This window comes from Panthera tigris, chromosome C1, assembly GCF_018350195.1.
Source record: "Panthera tigris isolate Pti1 chromosome C1, P.tigris_Pti1_mat1.1, whole genome shotgun sequence".
In the NCBI taxonomy this organism is placed as follows: Eukaryota; Metazoa; Chordata; class Mammalia; order Carnivora; family Felidae; genus Panthera; species Panthera tigris.
This window is the reverse complement of record NC_056667.1, coordinates 14070400-14085074: the sequence shown is the minus strand read 5'-3', so window position 1 is coordinate 14085074 and position 14675 is coordinate 14070400. Positions and strand designations below refer to the sequence as shown.

Here is a 14675-nt window from a genome sequence, read left to right as displayed (position 1 = left end):
TATTAAAAAATCCTCCCTCTGATCATCCTACTGGGCAGAAACAGAGTCTTATTCCTGGAGCCTCCTTATATAAAGCTCATGGGATAGGAAGTGCTCAATGGTGTCCTATTGTGGTTGGAACAATGAATTCATCGTCTGGTCAGGGGACCCATAAATACTTAGCAATCATGGGTTTTCTGCCTACTTGGAGTTTAAGGTCACAGATATACAAGGCTGACATAACTAGGCATAAAACACAGGGACACCGTGATAAGACCGGCAAATGTATTCACAAAATACCAAGACTCATTTGATGTTTGGTGGGAACAGTGGAGAGAGATTGTTGGGGGGGTAGGGGGTGCATAATGACTAGCATAAACATGAACAGCATCCTACATGCCACCCGTTGATTGCTTATTTAAATCTCACAACAATTGTATGTGGTAGGTATCACACCCCCATTTTATAGATGTGGAAACCAGGAGATAGGGGCTTTATCGCCTGCTCTTTCAACATTGCAGGGGAAAAGAAGATGCACGTATTCAGCAGAGAGCCCAGTTTATGATCGGGATGGTGGAGGCAGAAAGGAAGAAGTGGACGGTGAAGGAAGACAGCTATATTTCTGGCATGGTCCCCAGAGTCTCTTACCAGACTGGTGAACATTTGGGTTGCTGGCTAGAGAAACAGATAATAATTTTAATCACCCACGTTTCAGCCCTTGGGGATGATGCTGATATAAAAATGAGGATTCCATTACCTATTCAAATGTTCATATATACTCAACCTCACTGGCTTGTGGGGAAGCGGTGGAGGCTCTATAGTAACACAGAGCACAGATGGGGCACCTGGGTGTCTCAGTCGGTTAAATGTCCAATTCTTGATTTCGGTTCAAGTCATGATCCCAGGATCATGGGATCGAACCCTGTGCTGGGCTCCGCACTGACAGAGCAGATTCCGCTTGGGATTCTCTCTCTCTCCCTCTCTCTGCCCCTCCCCTGCTCGAGCGCTCTCTCTCCGTCTCTCTCTCTCTCTCTCTCTCAAAACAAATAAACTTAAAAAAAAATACATAGCACAAATGTGCCAGAGAGTAAATTACACAGAGCCCTACAGCCTATCCTCGTGATGATCATCACTCGAAACATCTAAACACCTCTTTGTTTTTGGGTAATGTGGAAGAATGTGAAAAGCATAGGTTTGGGGTCAGACAGACCTCCGTTCAAACCCCGGCTCACCATCCATGTAGCTGTGTGACCTTTGTCCCGTCTCACCAACTCTATCTTGAGATACCTATGGAACCTTCACACTGGTATGGAAATCCTGCTTAAATTGGTGGCCCCAAACATTACCTGCTAGATTGGAAGCTATCATGGGGAGCTCTTGAGACTTGTGTTGGTCAGGATAACGCTAGCTGCCGAAACAAACAACCTCCAGTTCTCAGTGACTTACGACCATACAGGTTTATTTTCTCCCTGAGACACTGGGACTGTGAACTGTCCTGGGAGGGGATTCAGGCTTCTTCCACCGTGGAGTCTTCTCTTGCTTCCTCTGCATTTGGCTGGCTGATGACGAGAGAGAGAGAGAGAGAGAGAGAGAGAGAGAGAGAGAGAGAGAGAAAGAGAGAGAGAATGGGGCAGGTTACAAGTGGCCTTTTGTGGCCATGCCTGGAGGTGGCTCATGTTACTTGCTCCCACATTCCATTGGATGAAACCAGTTTCATGACCACAGCCTACCTCAAAGGAGGCTGGGAAATACAGACGATGTTTGCATCCGGGAAGAGGAAGTGGAACAGGTGACCTGCCTGTGCTACGTACCTACAGCAATCACAGCTAGTGTGGAGCAAAGAATGAAAAGTCATCCAGATGAAGCCAACAGAACTACAATGGCAGTTGTCCGGGGAGTGGTGCCTAACAGAGAAGTCTGGCAATTGGAGTTTTCTTGATACGTATAGGTTTTACATGGGGTCAGACCTCATAGGATCTAAAATCAAGTATGTCTGTTCCTGCCTGGCTGTTTCAAGCTGTCAAACCAGTGAGCACCAGTGAGGTTTAGAAATGAGCTCTATCCCTACCGTCATCACTCTGGGCCTCTGTGCTGAATCAACCTGACCCATCATGCCCTCTGCTTTTCTCCTTTGCATGCCGTCCCCCACCTGCCTACCTTCAGACTTGGTGATTCATTTTCCCTATGTACAGTCACTTTACCTGCTGGACCAGATATTTGCAGTCACTTCTCTGCCTTTGACCTCTGCTTTCCTTTTCGGCCAGAATCTGGAGTCTTTCTGACTATAATGACATCAATTGCCTTCAATAAATAGGTCGTTGGGTCTAGCCTGGTCCTGGGAGTTAACAATCTCAACAAAGGACCTCTTATGCTATGCACTCCATTGGTTCCCTTGACTAAAAAATAAAGCTAATATTTATGTTTATTTATTTGGAAGGATTGGAGCTCATGTAGTGAAGAGAATGCCATTTTCTTTCAAAAAGATTTTAAGTCCTGTGTAAAGTTAAACAATGCTTTACATGGTTCTGAAAGCCTTTTCTTCAATGGTATCTTTGGAAAAGCAGGATTGTTTTATTTTAATCAAGTCCAATTTGGGGCGCCTGGGTGGCTCAGTCGCTTAAGCTTCCAACTTCGCCTTGAGTCATGATCTCATAACTTGTGGGTCTGAGCCCCGCATTGGGCTCTGTGCTGACAGCTCAGATCCTGGAGCTGCTTTGGACTCTGCGTCTCCCTCTCTGTGCCTCCTCCCCACCCCTGCTCACATTGTCTCTCTCTCTCTCTCAAAAATAAATAAACAATAAAAACTTAAAAAAAAATCAAGTCCAATTTATCAGGGTTTTTTTTTTTTTTCCTAGCTAGTGTGTTTTGTATCCTGAGAAACTTCTGCCTGCTCAATGTTGCAAAGATTTTCACTCATGTTGTCTTCCAGAAGCTTGAGTTTTAGCTTTTTTTAAAAAATATTTTATTTTTAAATAATCTCTACAGCCAATGTGGGGCTTGAACTCATGACCCCAAGATCAAGAGTCACATGCTCCTCCAACTGAACCAACTAGGTGCCCCAGGTCTGTGATGCAGTTGAGTTCATGTTTCCACATGGAATGACGTACAAGTCAAGATTCACTGTTTTCTACATGGATCTTCAGTTGTTCTGGTACCATTTGTTTCAAACACTTTTCTTCCCCCACTGAAATACATTGGTATCTTTGTCAAAAATTATTTGGATGCATATGTGTGGGTCTAATTTTGGACTACTCTGTTTCATTGATCTGTGTGTCTCTTCTGCCAATGACACACTGTTTTTATTTCTACAGCTTTGCAGTAGGTCTTGAAATCAGGTAGCAGGCACGTCCTCTCACTTTTATTTTCCTCCCTTAAGAGCCTCACGCCTGGTCTTTGCATTTCCAGATACATTTTATTATAAAAAAAATTTTAAGTTGTATTTATTTATTTATTTTGCCAGAGACAGAGCACCAGCAGGGTAGGGACAGACAGAGAGGGAGAGAGAGAGATTCCCAAGCAGGCTCCACACTGTCAGCAGGTTTGGGCTCGAAACCACAAACCGTGAGCTCATGACCTGAGCCGACTGAGCCATCCAAGTGGCCCTCCATGTACATTTTAAAACCGGCTTGTCAATTTCTAGAAGGAAAAAAAAACTTGCTGGGATGTTTAATTAGATTGCACTGAATCTATAGATCGTCAGAATGAATATCTGAACAATACTGAGTCTTCCAACCCATGAATAGGGGACATCTATTTATTTAGCAATGTTTTCTAGTTTTCAGGGTACACGGGACTTGTATATCTTTCATTAAATTTATCCCTAAGTAATTTTTTTAAAAAATTTTAATGTTTATTTTTGAGAGAGAGAAAGAGAGAAAGTCAGTGAGTGTGAGCAGGGGAGGGGCAGAGAGAGAGGGAAAGAGCGAATCCGAAGCAGACTCCAGTCTCCAAGTCTGTCAGCACAGAGCCTGACGCGGGGCTCGAACCCATGGACCCTGAGATCATGACCTGAGCCAAAGTTGGATGCTTAATTGACTGAGACACCCAGGCGCCCCATCCCTAAGTATTTTTTTTTTCTGTTTTTCCTTGCTTGTTTGTTTAAGTAATTTCTATGCCCAACGTGGGGCTAGAACTCATGACCCTGAGATCAAGAGTCACATGCTCTACTGACTGTGCCAGCCAGGCGCCCTCATAAGTGGTATTTAAAAAAAAATTTTTTTTAACGTTTATTTATTTTCTTGAGACAGAGAGACAGAGCATGAACAGGGGAGGGTCAGAGAGACAGGGAGACACAGAATCTGAGACAGGCTCCAGGCTCTGAGCTGTCAGCACAGAGCCCGACGCGGGACTTGAACTCACGGACCGCGAGATCATGACCTGAGCCGAAGTCGGACGCTTAACCGACTGAGCCACCCAGGCGCCCCTCATAAATGGCATTTTTAAATATTTGATTTTCAGTGGTTGTTGCTCTGATTTATTACTGCATCTTTTCACTAGACTGGTCCCTGAGTCCCGCCCCCATACCGGCTCCTACGTCCGTTCTGCATCTGGTCCAGTTTCATTTGCAACATTGCAATGTCTGATTGGAACGCGGGACGCGTGCTTTGGAGGAGCTGAGGTTTGCATCCCGGACGACTGTGCTTGGAGGTTCTCTGGCTCATCTTTTGACAGGCTTCATTCACAGAGCACCATATCCCAGGTACTATGCTAATTATTAATGAGAGGACTTGGGAGTTTCTGTCTCAAGGAGCCCTGAAAGCAGAGGGGACAAATTGCAAGTGAAAAGGTGTGCAAAACACAGGGTTTCCGGGAGAACCCAGAACAGGAGGGTTCCCAAACTCAGCTTCTGGGGGGACTGTCAGAAAAAAAACTACATGGCGGAGGCAGGGGCAGCCTCAGACGCCTTGTAGAGGCCCATCCCAAGCCTGGTGGGTGGCTGGCTGGCCAGCTTAATAAACCAAACACGAATTCTCCCAAGTATGCGTGTAAAAACTCCAACAGCTGGCCCACATGTGAGAGGCCTTTCTGTAACTCTGAGCAAGACCCCACAGATGGTCAGGATACACATAGTTCTGGTCTAGCAGAAGGCAGCTGTGAGTTCTCCAGGTACCCCCTAGGAGAGCAAAAACAAAAGCCCTGAGATGGTGTCTAACCTCGGACTGAGAGGTCCTCTTGGCACTGACTTTGGGGATATATTAAAAAGAAGTGGATTGCAGGTGGCCTGTTTACTTCCCTGTTGCTTGCCACGTGTTCTTTCAAGATGCTAAGGGGTGGAAAAAGTTGATCTAAGCTGTCTAGCCAAGGCTCCTCTTCTACTAACCACACAGTGTCCCGTCTTCCAAGGAAATCAGGCTGTTGTTTTGCCGGTACACAGTCCTGCGTAGGGGTTCTATGATACAAATTTCTGAGACCCAAAACGTGCCTGTTTCATTGCTTTGCATGAGTTTACCCAGAATGCATGGCTGTAATAGCCATCTTTTTTGTTTTGTTTTGTTTTGTTTTGTTTTGTTTTGTTTTGTTTTCTATTCTCCAGCATCCCTTTCTCCTTTTGGTCACAGTACTCCAATTTCCTCCCATCACCAGGGAAACGCCCCGCCCATGATCACATCCCCATTCCTGCCAGCTTCAGGGGTGGGCTCATGACTGAAGCCAGCTGGTCACCGAAGCTAGGGGCGTGGTTGAGATGGTCTAAGGAGAGGGCACAATTTAAGAGAAGAGCCTACTGTTGAGCCACAAGGGACCCCATCATTTAATGGTTGTGTAGAAGAGACACAGTGTGCAAAGAACACAGAGAAGGAGCAGTCACAGAGGTAGGATTAAGACCGGGAGAGTCACACGGTGTCATGGAAGCCAATGGGAGAAGGTGCTTCAAGGAGAAAGTGCCCAATGGTGTCAAATGCTACCAGAGTCGAAGGAGGTGAGGATTGAGCAAAGCCCATGTGTTTTCGACATGGATGTATGGGCAACCTTGGGGTCATTTCTATGGAGGAGTGATGGCATAGGATGGGAAGTTAGGAAGTCAGAGGACAGCCGGACAATTCTGTAGCTGTGGAAGACGGGAGATAGGCGGTAGGCTGGTGTAGGGGTGGCTTTCATGTAGACCTTTTTTTTCTTTTTAAACATGAGATGGAAAGTACTTAGGGATGCTTAAAAGCACAGCAATCATCTAGTTGAGAGGGAGTAGTTGAACAGTCTGGGAAGAGACATCATAATTGAAGTGTAAGGTTCCTGTGAGCAGAGAATCCCCAAGAGGGAATATCGTTTATAGCATTTCCCAGACTTACTTGATGGACCAACTCCCTTCACGCAGAGTTTATTTTGATTAGCATTCTGCAGAAAGTGCTGTGGCCCAGCTTAGGTTAATGGTCCATTCCCAAACCCATTAGTATGGCCAAGGCCATACTTTGTCTTCAGGCAATCAGGATCCTCTCCTCTGGAGCTGGGGGTGGCCTCAATTCTCCCCAAACTAAAGGTCTGAGCATGAGAAAGGCTTGAGTCGTAGAAAAGAGAGGATGCCCCAGAAGTGACCTCTGAACCAGCTGGACGATGGGGAAGATGACATTACCAGGTGGTGTTCCTTCCTTCTGATACTTTGGTAACAAGACCCCTAAATCCCACTGAAACTGTAGTATATGGAACTAGAATGTTCAAGGAATGTGATTGAAACCCCTTGCCTATAGAATTCAGTATAGAGAGAGGTTAAAAGCTGGCTAATCCTAGTGTTCTCTTGTATCTCCAAAGACACAGTAAAACATCTAAAACCACTGTTAGTAATCCAAGAAGATCCCCAATTCAGAAAGCAGGCCTGTTAAATCAAAGGGGATTTAGGAGCTAAGCAAGCCCCCGTCCCCTGAGATGGTGTGCCTTTATTAACCCACTATTTCCAGCTGTGGGGACTTAACGAAAAGGAGAAGCCACGTTGGGCAAGCTTCTGGGTAATGCCTGCTCTACTGTGTCCTGTATTGGCTGATAAGCATTGCAAAAGATTCGACGTGCTGTGGAAGGCTGTTTCTCTGAGGTCCTCGAGATGGCTTTTTCTTTCCTCGGCTGACAGTACGATTTGGCTCGGGGGTTTCCTCCCACCCTGCCTCCACTCAGCAAACACTTACGGGCCCCTACTATGTGTAAATTGCCTTGTTATGTGCTATGTGTCGTAGCATCGTCTTTTGGCACTGACAAAACACTTTATTACACATGATCTCAATTTAGTGATGCTCGGGACAGACGCTGAGTCAGAAAGAGTCACGACAGATTCGTCCATGCATTGTCTGTGTGACCTTAGGCAAGTCATTTCTTTAAAAAAAGTGGTTTTTTTAAAAATTTTTATTTATTCTTGGGAGAGAGAGAGAGCACAAGCAGGGGGGTGCAGAGAGAGGCAGAATCTGAAGCGGCTCCAGGCTCTGAGCTGTCAGCACAGAGCCCGACGCAGGGGCTCAAACTCAGGAACTGTGAGAGCATGACCTGAGTCAAAGCTGGATATTTAACTGACTGAGCCACCCAGGCGCCCCTATGCAAGCCATCTCTAAGGCTCAGCTTCATTTTTCATAAAATGGTCAAAATAGAAGTTCCTAGCTCAAAGGATTGTTAGGAGGAATTAGGGAGGTAATGCATGGGAAGAGTGTAGCATGTAGTAAGCACTCATTTAAAAGTAGCCATACTTTGGGACACCTGGGTGGCTCAGTTAGTTAAGCAGCCGACTTCGGCTCAGGTCACGATCTCGCGGTTTGTGGGTTCGGGCCCCGTGTCTGGCTCTGTGCTGACAGCTCGGAGCCTGGAGCCTGCTTCATATTGTGTCTCCTTCTCTCTCTGCCCCTCCCCGGCTTGTGCTCTGTGTCTCAAAAAGTAAAGAAACATTAAAAACAGAATTAAAAAAAAAAAGTAGCCATACTTTATTGGTCGATCTTGGTCCACTCGTTCACGCAAGAATCACTCCTATGATGTGGATACTACTATCTCACTTCATAGACCTCCATTGAACACCTGTTATGTTCTAGATACTGAACACCCAGGGCAACCAAAAGAGTATGTAGATACAGACAAGGAGGCATCAAAGGGAACTCAGAGGAAGCCAGAGCACCGAGAGAGGTGCATCAAGGAGAGTGACCAATGCAGCAAACACCATGAGGTCAGCTGTAAGATGAGACCCCGAAGCGACCACTGGCTTCTACGACATGGTTTCCAGGCCGACGGGTGGAGGCAGAAGCTAACCCCAGACTGATCTGAGAAATTGGAGTTGATGTGGGAACAGCAATTGCAGAGAACTCACAAGGTGCTGGGGTGAAGGGGAGCAAACAAATGGGGAGGTGGCTATAAGGAGATGTGGGATCAAGATTTGTGTTGTTGAAACTTCTTAGGATACGAGATATTAGGGCATGTTATTTTGTGCAGGTGGGAATGATCCAGTATGGAGGGAGAAACTGAGGATTAAGGAAAGAGGAATCCAGGGTAGGAGTGGAGATGTCAGCTTCGATGGGTGCACAAACCCTTCATTCAAAAGCCAGAAGGCAGAGAACGTGGGTAAGGTGCAGAGTTGTTGGTAGACCAGAAGGTTCTGATTCATACTGTTATGTCTGTGAAGTATGAGGCAAGCCCGTCGCTTAGAGTGAAGGATGAAAAGGGGACCGAGGGTCAAGGCTGATAGATCATCCTCACAGAGTAGCAAGGGGAACAGAATATGGCAGAGAGGTAGCAATCCTGCTAGCCAGGATTGAGGGCTCATTTGAAATTTGTGGACATCAATCTGGAGTGACACCAGTCACTTTCAATTTGCCAGCAACATTCAGACGTTCCGAGGCAGGCAGAGTGTTGGGGAATAGCCAGGCTTAACAAGGTTGGTGCCAGTTAGAAGAAAAGAGAGGGGCAAGGGCTTACTGGTTTTTGCAAGGAAGTGAGTGTAGCGTTCATTACTACGCTGGGTGAGGAGGGAGGTGAGCGTGAACGGGAAGATAAATGCAAAGACCTGGCAGGGTCGAAGGTTTGCAGGGCTTGATGAGGTTGAAATAATGCTTGCATGTGATACTATAGTAATGAGGTTAAAGTCGGATATGAGATATTTGCAATTGTGTGTTCTGAGACTGCAATTATGGGCGGGAGCAGGTTCAAGGTAAGACTGCGGGAGTGGGTACTTAAGGCAGAGGGAAGGAAAAACTCATTGGTAAGGAAGAAATCCTTGAGGAGTCAGTAAGATTTCTGATGGATTATGCTTATGGATGCTGAAGTCATAAAGAAAGGTACAAGAGGGGAGGAGGTTAGTTCATGAGGGCAAAAAAAGGAGAGGTGGCCGCTGGAAAATATGACAGCATGAACTTCAAGGGGGGTTGGGTTTTTGAAAGAGGAGGGGAGGAGAAAGAGTACTAAAAATACTTATGGTGTTTGTTGCTGCTAACCCACAGCCCCTGGCAGGCTGCCATGCTTAATGCCCATGGCCCCATGGTCATGGCAATGGTTGACGGGTCAGGGGTAGGATCCAACGTGTGGGGGCTCAATCTGGGATCAGCCGGGGATCTATCCAACAAGCTGCCATCATTAAGACATGAGATGGGGCCACTGGATTCTGTCGGGATTTGAACTATGAAACAGAAAAATACTTTGCCAGGTAATAGAGCAAGTTGATGCAGCGAATGAAGGAGGAACAAAGACCACCAGGATAGACCCCAAGCAGGCTGAAATGTTGAGGGAATAGTGGTATAAGCAAGCTGAGGGTGCAGGACCGTAAAGAAGGTAGCAGATGTATCCAAAGAAGCGAAAACAGAGCTGCATGAGAGAGACCGAGGGGGCTGTCCCCCGAGCCTCTTGTCTGATGTGACCTTTTTTTTTTTAATTTTTTCCCCTAATGTTTATTTATTAGAGACAGAGAGACACAGAGCATGAGCAGGGGAGGGGCCGAGAGATGGAGAGACACAGAATCCCAAGCAGGCTCCAGGCTCTGAGCCGTCAGCACAGAGCCCGACACGGGCCCGAATTCATGAACCGTGAGATCATGACCTGAGCCGGAGTCGGGCGCTTAACCAACGGAGCCACCCAGGCGCCCATGTTTATTTATTTTTGAGAGAGAGAGAGATCACGCAGGGGAGGGGCAGAGAGAGGGGAACAGAGGATCCAAAGCAGGCTCCGTGCTGACAGCACAGAGCCCGATGCAGGGCGCGAACTCAGAAACCGCGAGATCATGACCCGAGCGGAAGTCGGATGCTCAACTGACTAAGCCACCTAGGTGCCCCAGATGTGACTTAACTTTGTGAGCAGCGAAGCAACAGGATCAGACTTAGGGTTATGGATGTGGGCTCTGGTCCCAGACTGCCTGGCTTTGAACTCATTAGCTATGTGATCTGGAGCAAGTTACTTAACCTCTGTGTGCCTTAGCTCCCTCATCTGTGAAATGGGAATAATAGGCACTGACCTCACAGGGTTGTATGAGGATTAAATGAGAAAATACAGGTAATGCATTTGGAACAGCAAGGTTCCCTGTCAGTCTTATTTTTTTCAAGTAAACAGTTCAAGTGTTATTCTATCATAAACCTTTCCCTCATACTCTTATCCCCTGCCTTTAAGAAGGGACACCACCTGGGGTGCCTGGGTGGCTCAGTCGGTTCAGCGTCTGACTTCAGCTCAGCTGATGAGCTCGTGGCTCGTGAGTTCGAGCCCCGCATCCAGCTCTGTGCTGACAGTTCAGAGCCTGGAGCCTGCTTTGGATTGTGTGTCTCCCCCTCTCTCTCTGCCCCTCCTCCACTCACACCCTGTCTCTCTGAAGAATAAAAATTAAAAAAAAAAAAAAAAAAAAGGACATCACCTTCTCTTCGTCCTCTTGCTACCCTCCCAGGTCACTCCTTCTCAGTCTCCTTGCTGGTTCCTCTTTATCTTCTTGACCTCTTCTCCTCTACATTCACCTCCTAACCGAACTCACCTGGATGTCTTGGGCCCTTCAGTACCTAAAAATATCATTTCTTAGCTAATAGTTCTCATACCAACTCTAACTTCTTCCCCAACTCCAGACTTCTACATCCAATCACTTGACATTTGCATTCAGAGCTCCAACGGGCATCTCAGACATAACTTGTCCCAAACTGACTCTTATCCTCCCCCACAAAAAAGAAAAAAATAACCACCCCAAATCAAAACAAACGCCTGCTCCTCCTCTCGTCTTCCACAGATCAATAAATGGCTAATCCTTCCAGTGTTGATCAAGCTAAAAATCTTAGCATCATTCCTGACTCCTTTCTTCTTCCTGTGCCCACTGCCAGGCCATCAGCAAACATCCAGAAAGGGGTCTTCCCTTGCTGCATCCACTGTGTCCCCAGGGTAGTAGGCACCTTCGTCTCTCTGCTGTGTGACTTTCAGTTTACCTCTTCGGGCCTCTGTTTTGAGGATGAAGTGAATTATTATTTGTAAAGTGCTTAACGGTGTTCATCATGTAGGAAACCCCATTTAAGTGCTTTTTAAATAAATAAAACATGCCTTAAATAGCTTTCTACTGGCCCTAGCCCCCTACAGTCCATTCAGAACACAGCAACCTCCTGATCCTGCTCAAGCCTAGGCCTGATCCTATCACTGCTTGGTGTCCCTCCGACCTCAGCTTCCAGGGCTCTCCCCCTAGTTAAACTGGGCTGCCCAGTCCATGGGCCTCCTCGGTCCATGAACACACCAGAGACTGTCCCCTTTGGGTCTGTGCCTTATCTGGTTCTTGTGCCTCCCTGTGATCAAATGTTACTTTCTAAATTAGCCCTCCCCTTGCCCCCCTTGGCTAATCTGCCTGCCTATTCCCTCGCCCTGAGTGTTCTCCACCTCTAATCACCACCTGACACGATGTTTACTTACCAGGTGATTGTCTTTCCTCCAAGGGTCCACCTCTATCACGTCATGGACTGGGACTGTCAAATTCATTACTCTGTCCTTAGAGCCTAGAACAGTGCTCAGTATACAGTAGGTGCTCAATAAATGCTTACCAACTGAAAAAATTCTTAAGTCCCACTCTCTTTGAATTCCCGTAACACAGGCCTTAATCACTTACTTGTATTGATTTTTTATGCCAGTGGCAGCTTTTGACTCTGAGCTCCCTGAGGATGGGGGCCTAGGACATGGCCTGACCTGTGGTAACAATTCCCGCCATTTGTGCAACACTAACCAGTTACAATCCTGTCGCAGCTGACCTGATTTGATTCTCACAAAATAGAGAGCAAGCCAGGGAGGGCAGGTATTATCAGCACGGCCAGAATCCTAGTTCTGCTTTCTAGACCAAGCTCAACAGATAGTTGTTGAATGGAGCGAGTGAGAGAGAAAAAAGGAAAAGGAAATAAAAAAACTTTCTGAGTCACTCCGTGGAGTGAGGCAGCCCCACTGGGCGACTGGGCTGGTTCTCTGTAGCACATTTAAAAACACTCGTAAACGCCTAACATTTCCTGAGTCCAGTTTTCTAATCTCTACCTGCGGGGTCCTCACAGCTACCTGCGGCAGGTAGCTCTGAGGGCATCTTCACGTCGAGTGCAACTCTCTTTCGGTGCCCCCAACAGGGCCTGGTATACAGTGGGCGCCCAATGAATGGCGTGGCCTAGGGCTCCTTTTTTTTTTTCTCTTTTTTTTTTTTTTTGGGATTCGGCTCAGGTGCAGCGACTTGATCCAGGTCCCCACGCAGCAAGTGGCGGCGCTGCGATCACACCTCGGGATCGCTCGGACGCTCTCCCCGGGACCGACCGGCCCGCCGCAACACCAGTTCCGGGTCCGCGCGGGAGACAGCGGGTGCACCGGGAGGGGAGGGCAGGGCCTGACCCCTCCCAGTCCCAGGGCCCTCCTCGTCCCCGCCCCGGAGGCCCGCGCGCACTGTCGCTCCGCCACCCCCGCCTCGGTAGCCACCGGGTGCGACTTAGGGCGTGGGTGCGGGCGGAAACCCCCTGCCGGCCCCCCGGCCGGGTCCCCGCGCCTCGGACGGACCAGCCCACCCCGCCAGTCGCCGCGCCCAGCTCCGCCCCGCTCGCAGGCCCCGCCCCTCACTTCCCCCTTCGGCGCTCCTCCCCCCCGCGCCGCGCTCCATACTTGGCGATCGCCGCGGCCCTGCGCGCTCATTGGCCGAGAGCCGGCTGCGTGGGGGCGGGCCCGGGCCCGGCCGGGGCGGGGAAGGAAGGTGGCGGCGGCCCGGCGCGGGGGGAGGGGGCCGCTGACCCGGATGTTCACTCCTGGGCACCCGGGGAAGTGGAAGCGCCGGGCCCTGCTGCGGGGGGGAGAGCCACAGACGCCGGGACCGGGACCGCCGCCGCCGCCGCCACCATGGTAAAGGCCCGACGTCACCCTCTCCCAGGCCCGGGGGCCCCGCCGGAGCTCGTGTCCCCCTGCCTCCGCCGTCCTCCCCCACCCCCCGGCCCGAGAAGGGTGGGTCCCCCGGGTGGGGGAGGGGCGGGGTCTGGGACCCAGGTAGACACCATCGCTGCCGGCTCGGGAGGGGGCTGCCGGCCCGGGCGGCGGGGCTGGGCAGCAACCCTGCCTCCCTCTCCCAGCCCCCGCCCTTGGCTCAAGCTGGAGTCCCACTCTCCGCCTCTCGGTCAGGCTAGTCTCCCCCGCAGCCCAGGTTAGACCCTCCTGGACCCGTGGTCCAGGCCAGGCACCCCCTCCGGTGACCCAGGCGTGGTCCCCCTTGCCCCTGCCCACGGCCCGGGCTGGGTCCTCTTTCCCCGTCCCTGCGGCCAGGGTAGGCCTTCGTTTCTCCCTCCCGTGGCCCAGGCTGGGCTCCCCTCCCTGTGGTCCGGGCTAGGCCTCCGTCTCCCTCCGACTCTTCTCCGTGGTTTCGGTCTGGGCCCCCGTCAACGCCTCCTCCAGTGGTCCCAGCCTAGATTTCTTTCCCCGCTCCTCCAAGGCTTCAGCCTGAGCCTTCTCTTCCCTCCTTGGCCTTAGTCTGGACCTCTCCTCCTCCGTCCGTGGCCCCCGCCTGGACGTTAACACCCCCCTCCCATCCTCTTCCCCAGACTTCTCACGGCCCTTAGCGTAGCCTCCGTCAGCCCTCCTCTGTCCTGGCCTTTACCCTCTCTCCAGGGCCCTGCTCCCTGCCCCCGACCCAGGTGGTCCCTCCCCTCTACCCAGGGCGAACCTTCTTTGCCGCCTCTAGGAAGCATCGGGAGCTCTCCAGCCCGCGGGGAGGGTGGTGGTCCCGGGGCTGTGACTTCTCAGGTGGAGGGTTGCCCCCTTCTGGGGAGGCCGCCTGGACCGAGCGAGGGAAGGGCGGGCACCTGTGTGCCCGGAAGGCAGGAAGGCAGCGCCGCACTCTGCGGGGCCCCTTCCGCGGCCGCTGCCCCCGTGCGGTGCTTGTGGGGCGTCGTGCCGGGGCCTGAGTGGGAGCAGAGGGATGAGGGCGGGGGGAGTCTCCGGGGCAGGAATGAACGCACAATCGCCCTTGTGAGGCTGCGGCCCCTGGGGGGGACCAGCAGGCCCCGAGGCCAACAAACGGCCCGGACACGATGCAGCACAGCAGGCGCAGCCTCCCCTTCCCCCTGAACTGCCAGCTTGTGAGGGTTGGAACTGCTGATTATGGAGGTGCCTCGGATCAGGTGAGCCAGACACCGAGAGAGACAGCTAGCCAGTTCCACTCGTGGTGTTTGTTTTAGTCATGGTGGCAGGTGCCCTGGGTCCTCTGGATGGCCCGAGGTTTCACCTGGGCCAACGCAAGTGAGCCTGCCCTGCCTCCACCTTGCAGCCTCCTGCAGGACGGGCTCTCCGCC

The 14675-nt window shown here is 50.4% G+C and overlaps 1 protein-coding gene and 1 long non-coding RNA gene across 4 annotated transcripts in view; one reads left to right on the top strand and one right to left on the bottom strand.

Annotated features, from left to right (window-relative positions):
• Positions 1–1417: 1417 nt before the first annotated feature.
• Positions 1418–14135, bottom strand: LOC122241387. The gene is made up of 3 exons (XR_006221500.1): positions 14048–14135; positions 4504–4731; positions 1418–1538 (listed from the first exon to the last, which is right to left on the bottom strand). It is a non-coding gene; the product is annotated as an uncharacterized LOC122241387 (long non-coding RNA).
• The window catches only part of CAPZB (capping actin protein of muscle Z-line subunit beta), a 134209-nt gene continuing 132635 nt past the window's right edge, over positions 13102–14675 (top strand). The window contains exon 1 of one of the 3 annotated variants that reach the window (XM_042997367.1): positions 13102–13236. In XM_042997367.1, coding sequence (XP_042853301.1) covers positions 13234–13236 — 3 coding nt within the window. In that variant the 5' untranslated portion in view covers positions 13102–13233. Of the gene's footprint in view, positions 13237–14320; positions 14505–14675 lie in introns of those variants that run through there. The other 2 variants (XM_007083758.3, XM_007083759.3) reach the window with 2 other exon arrangements.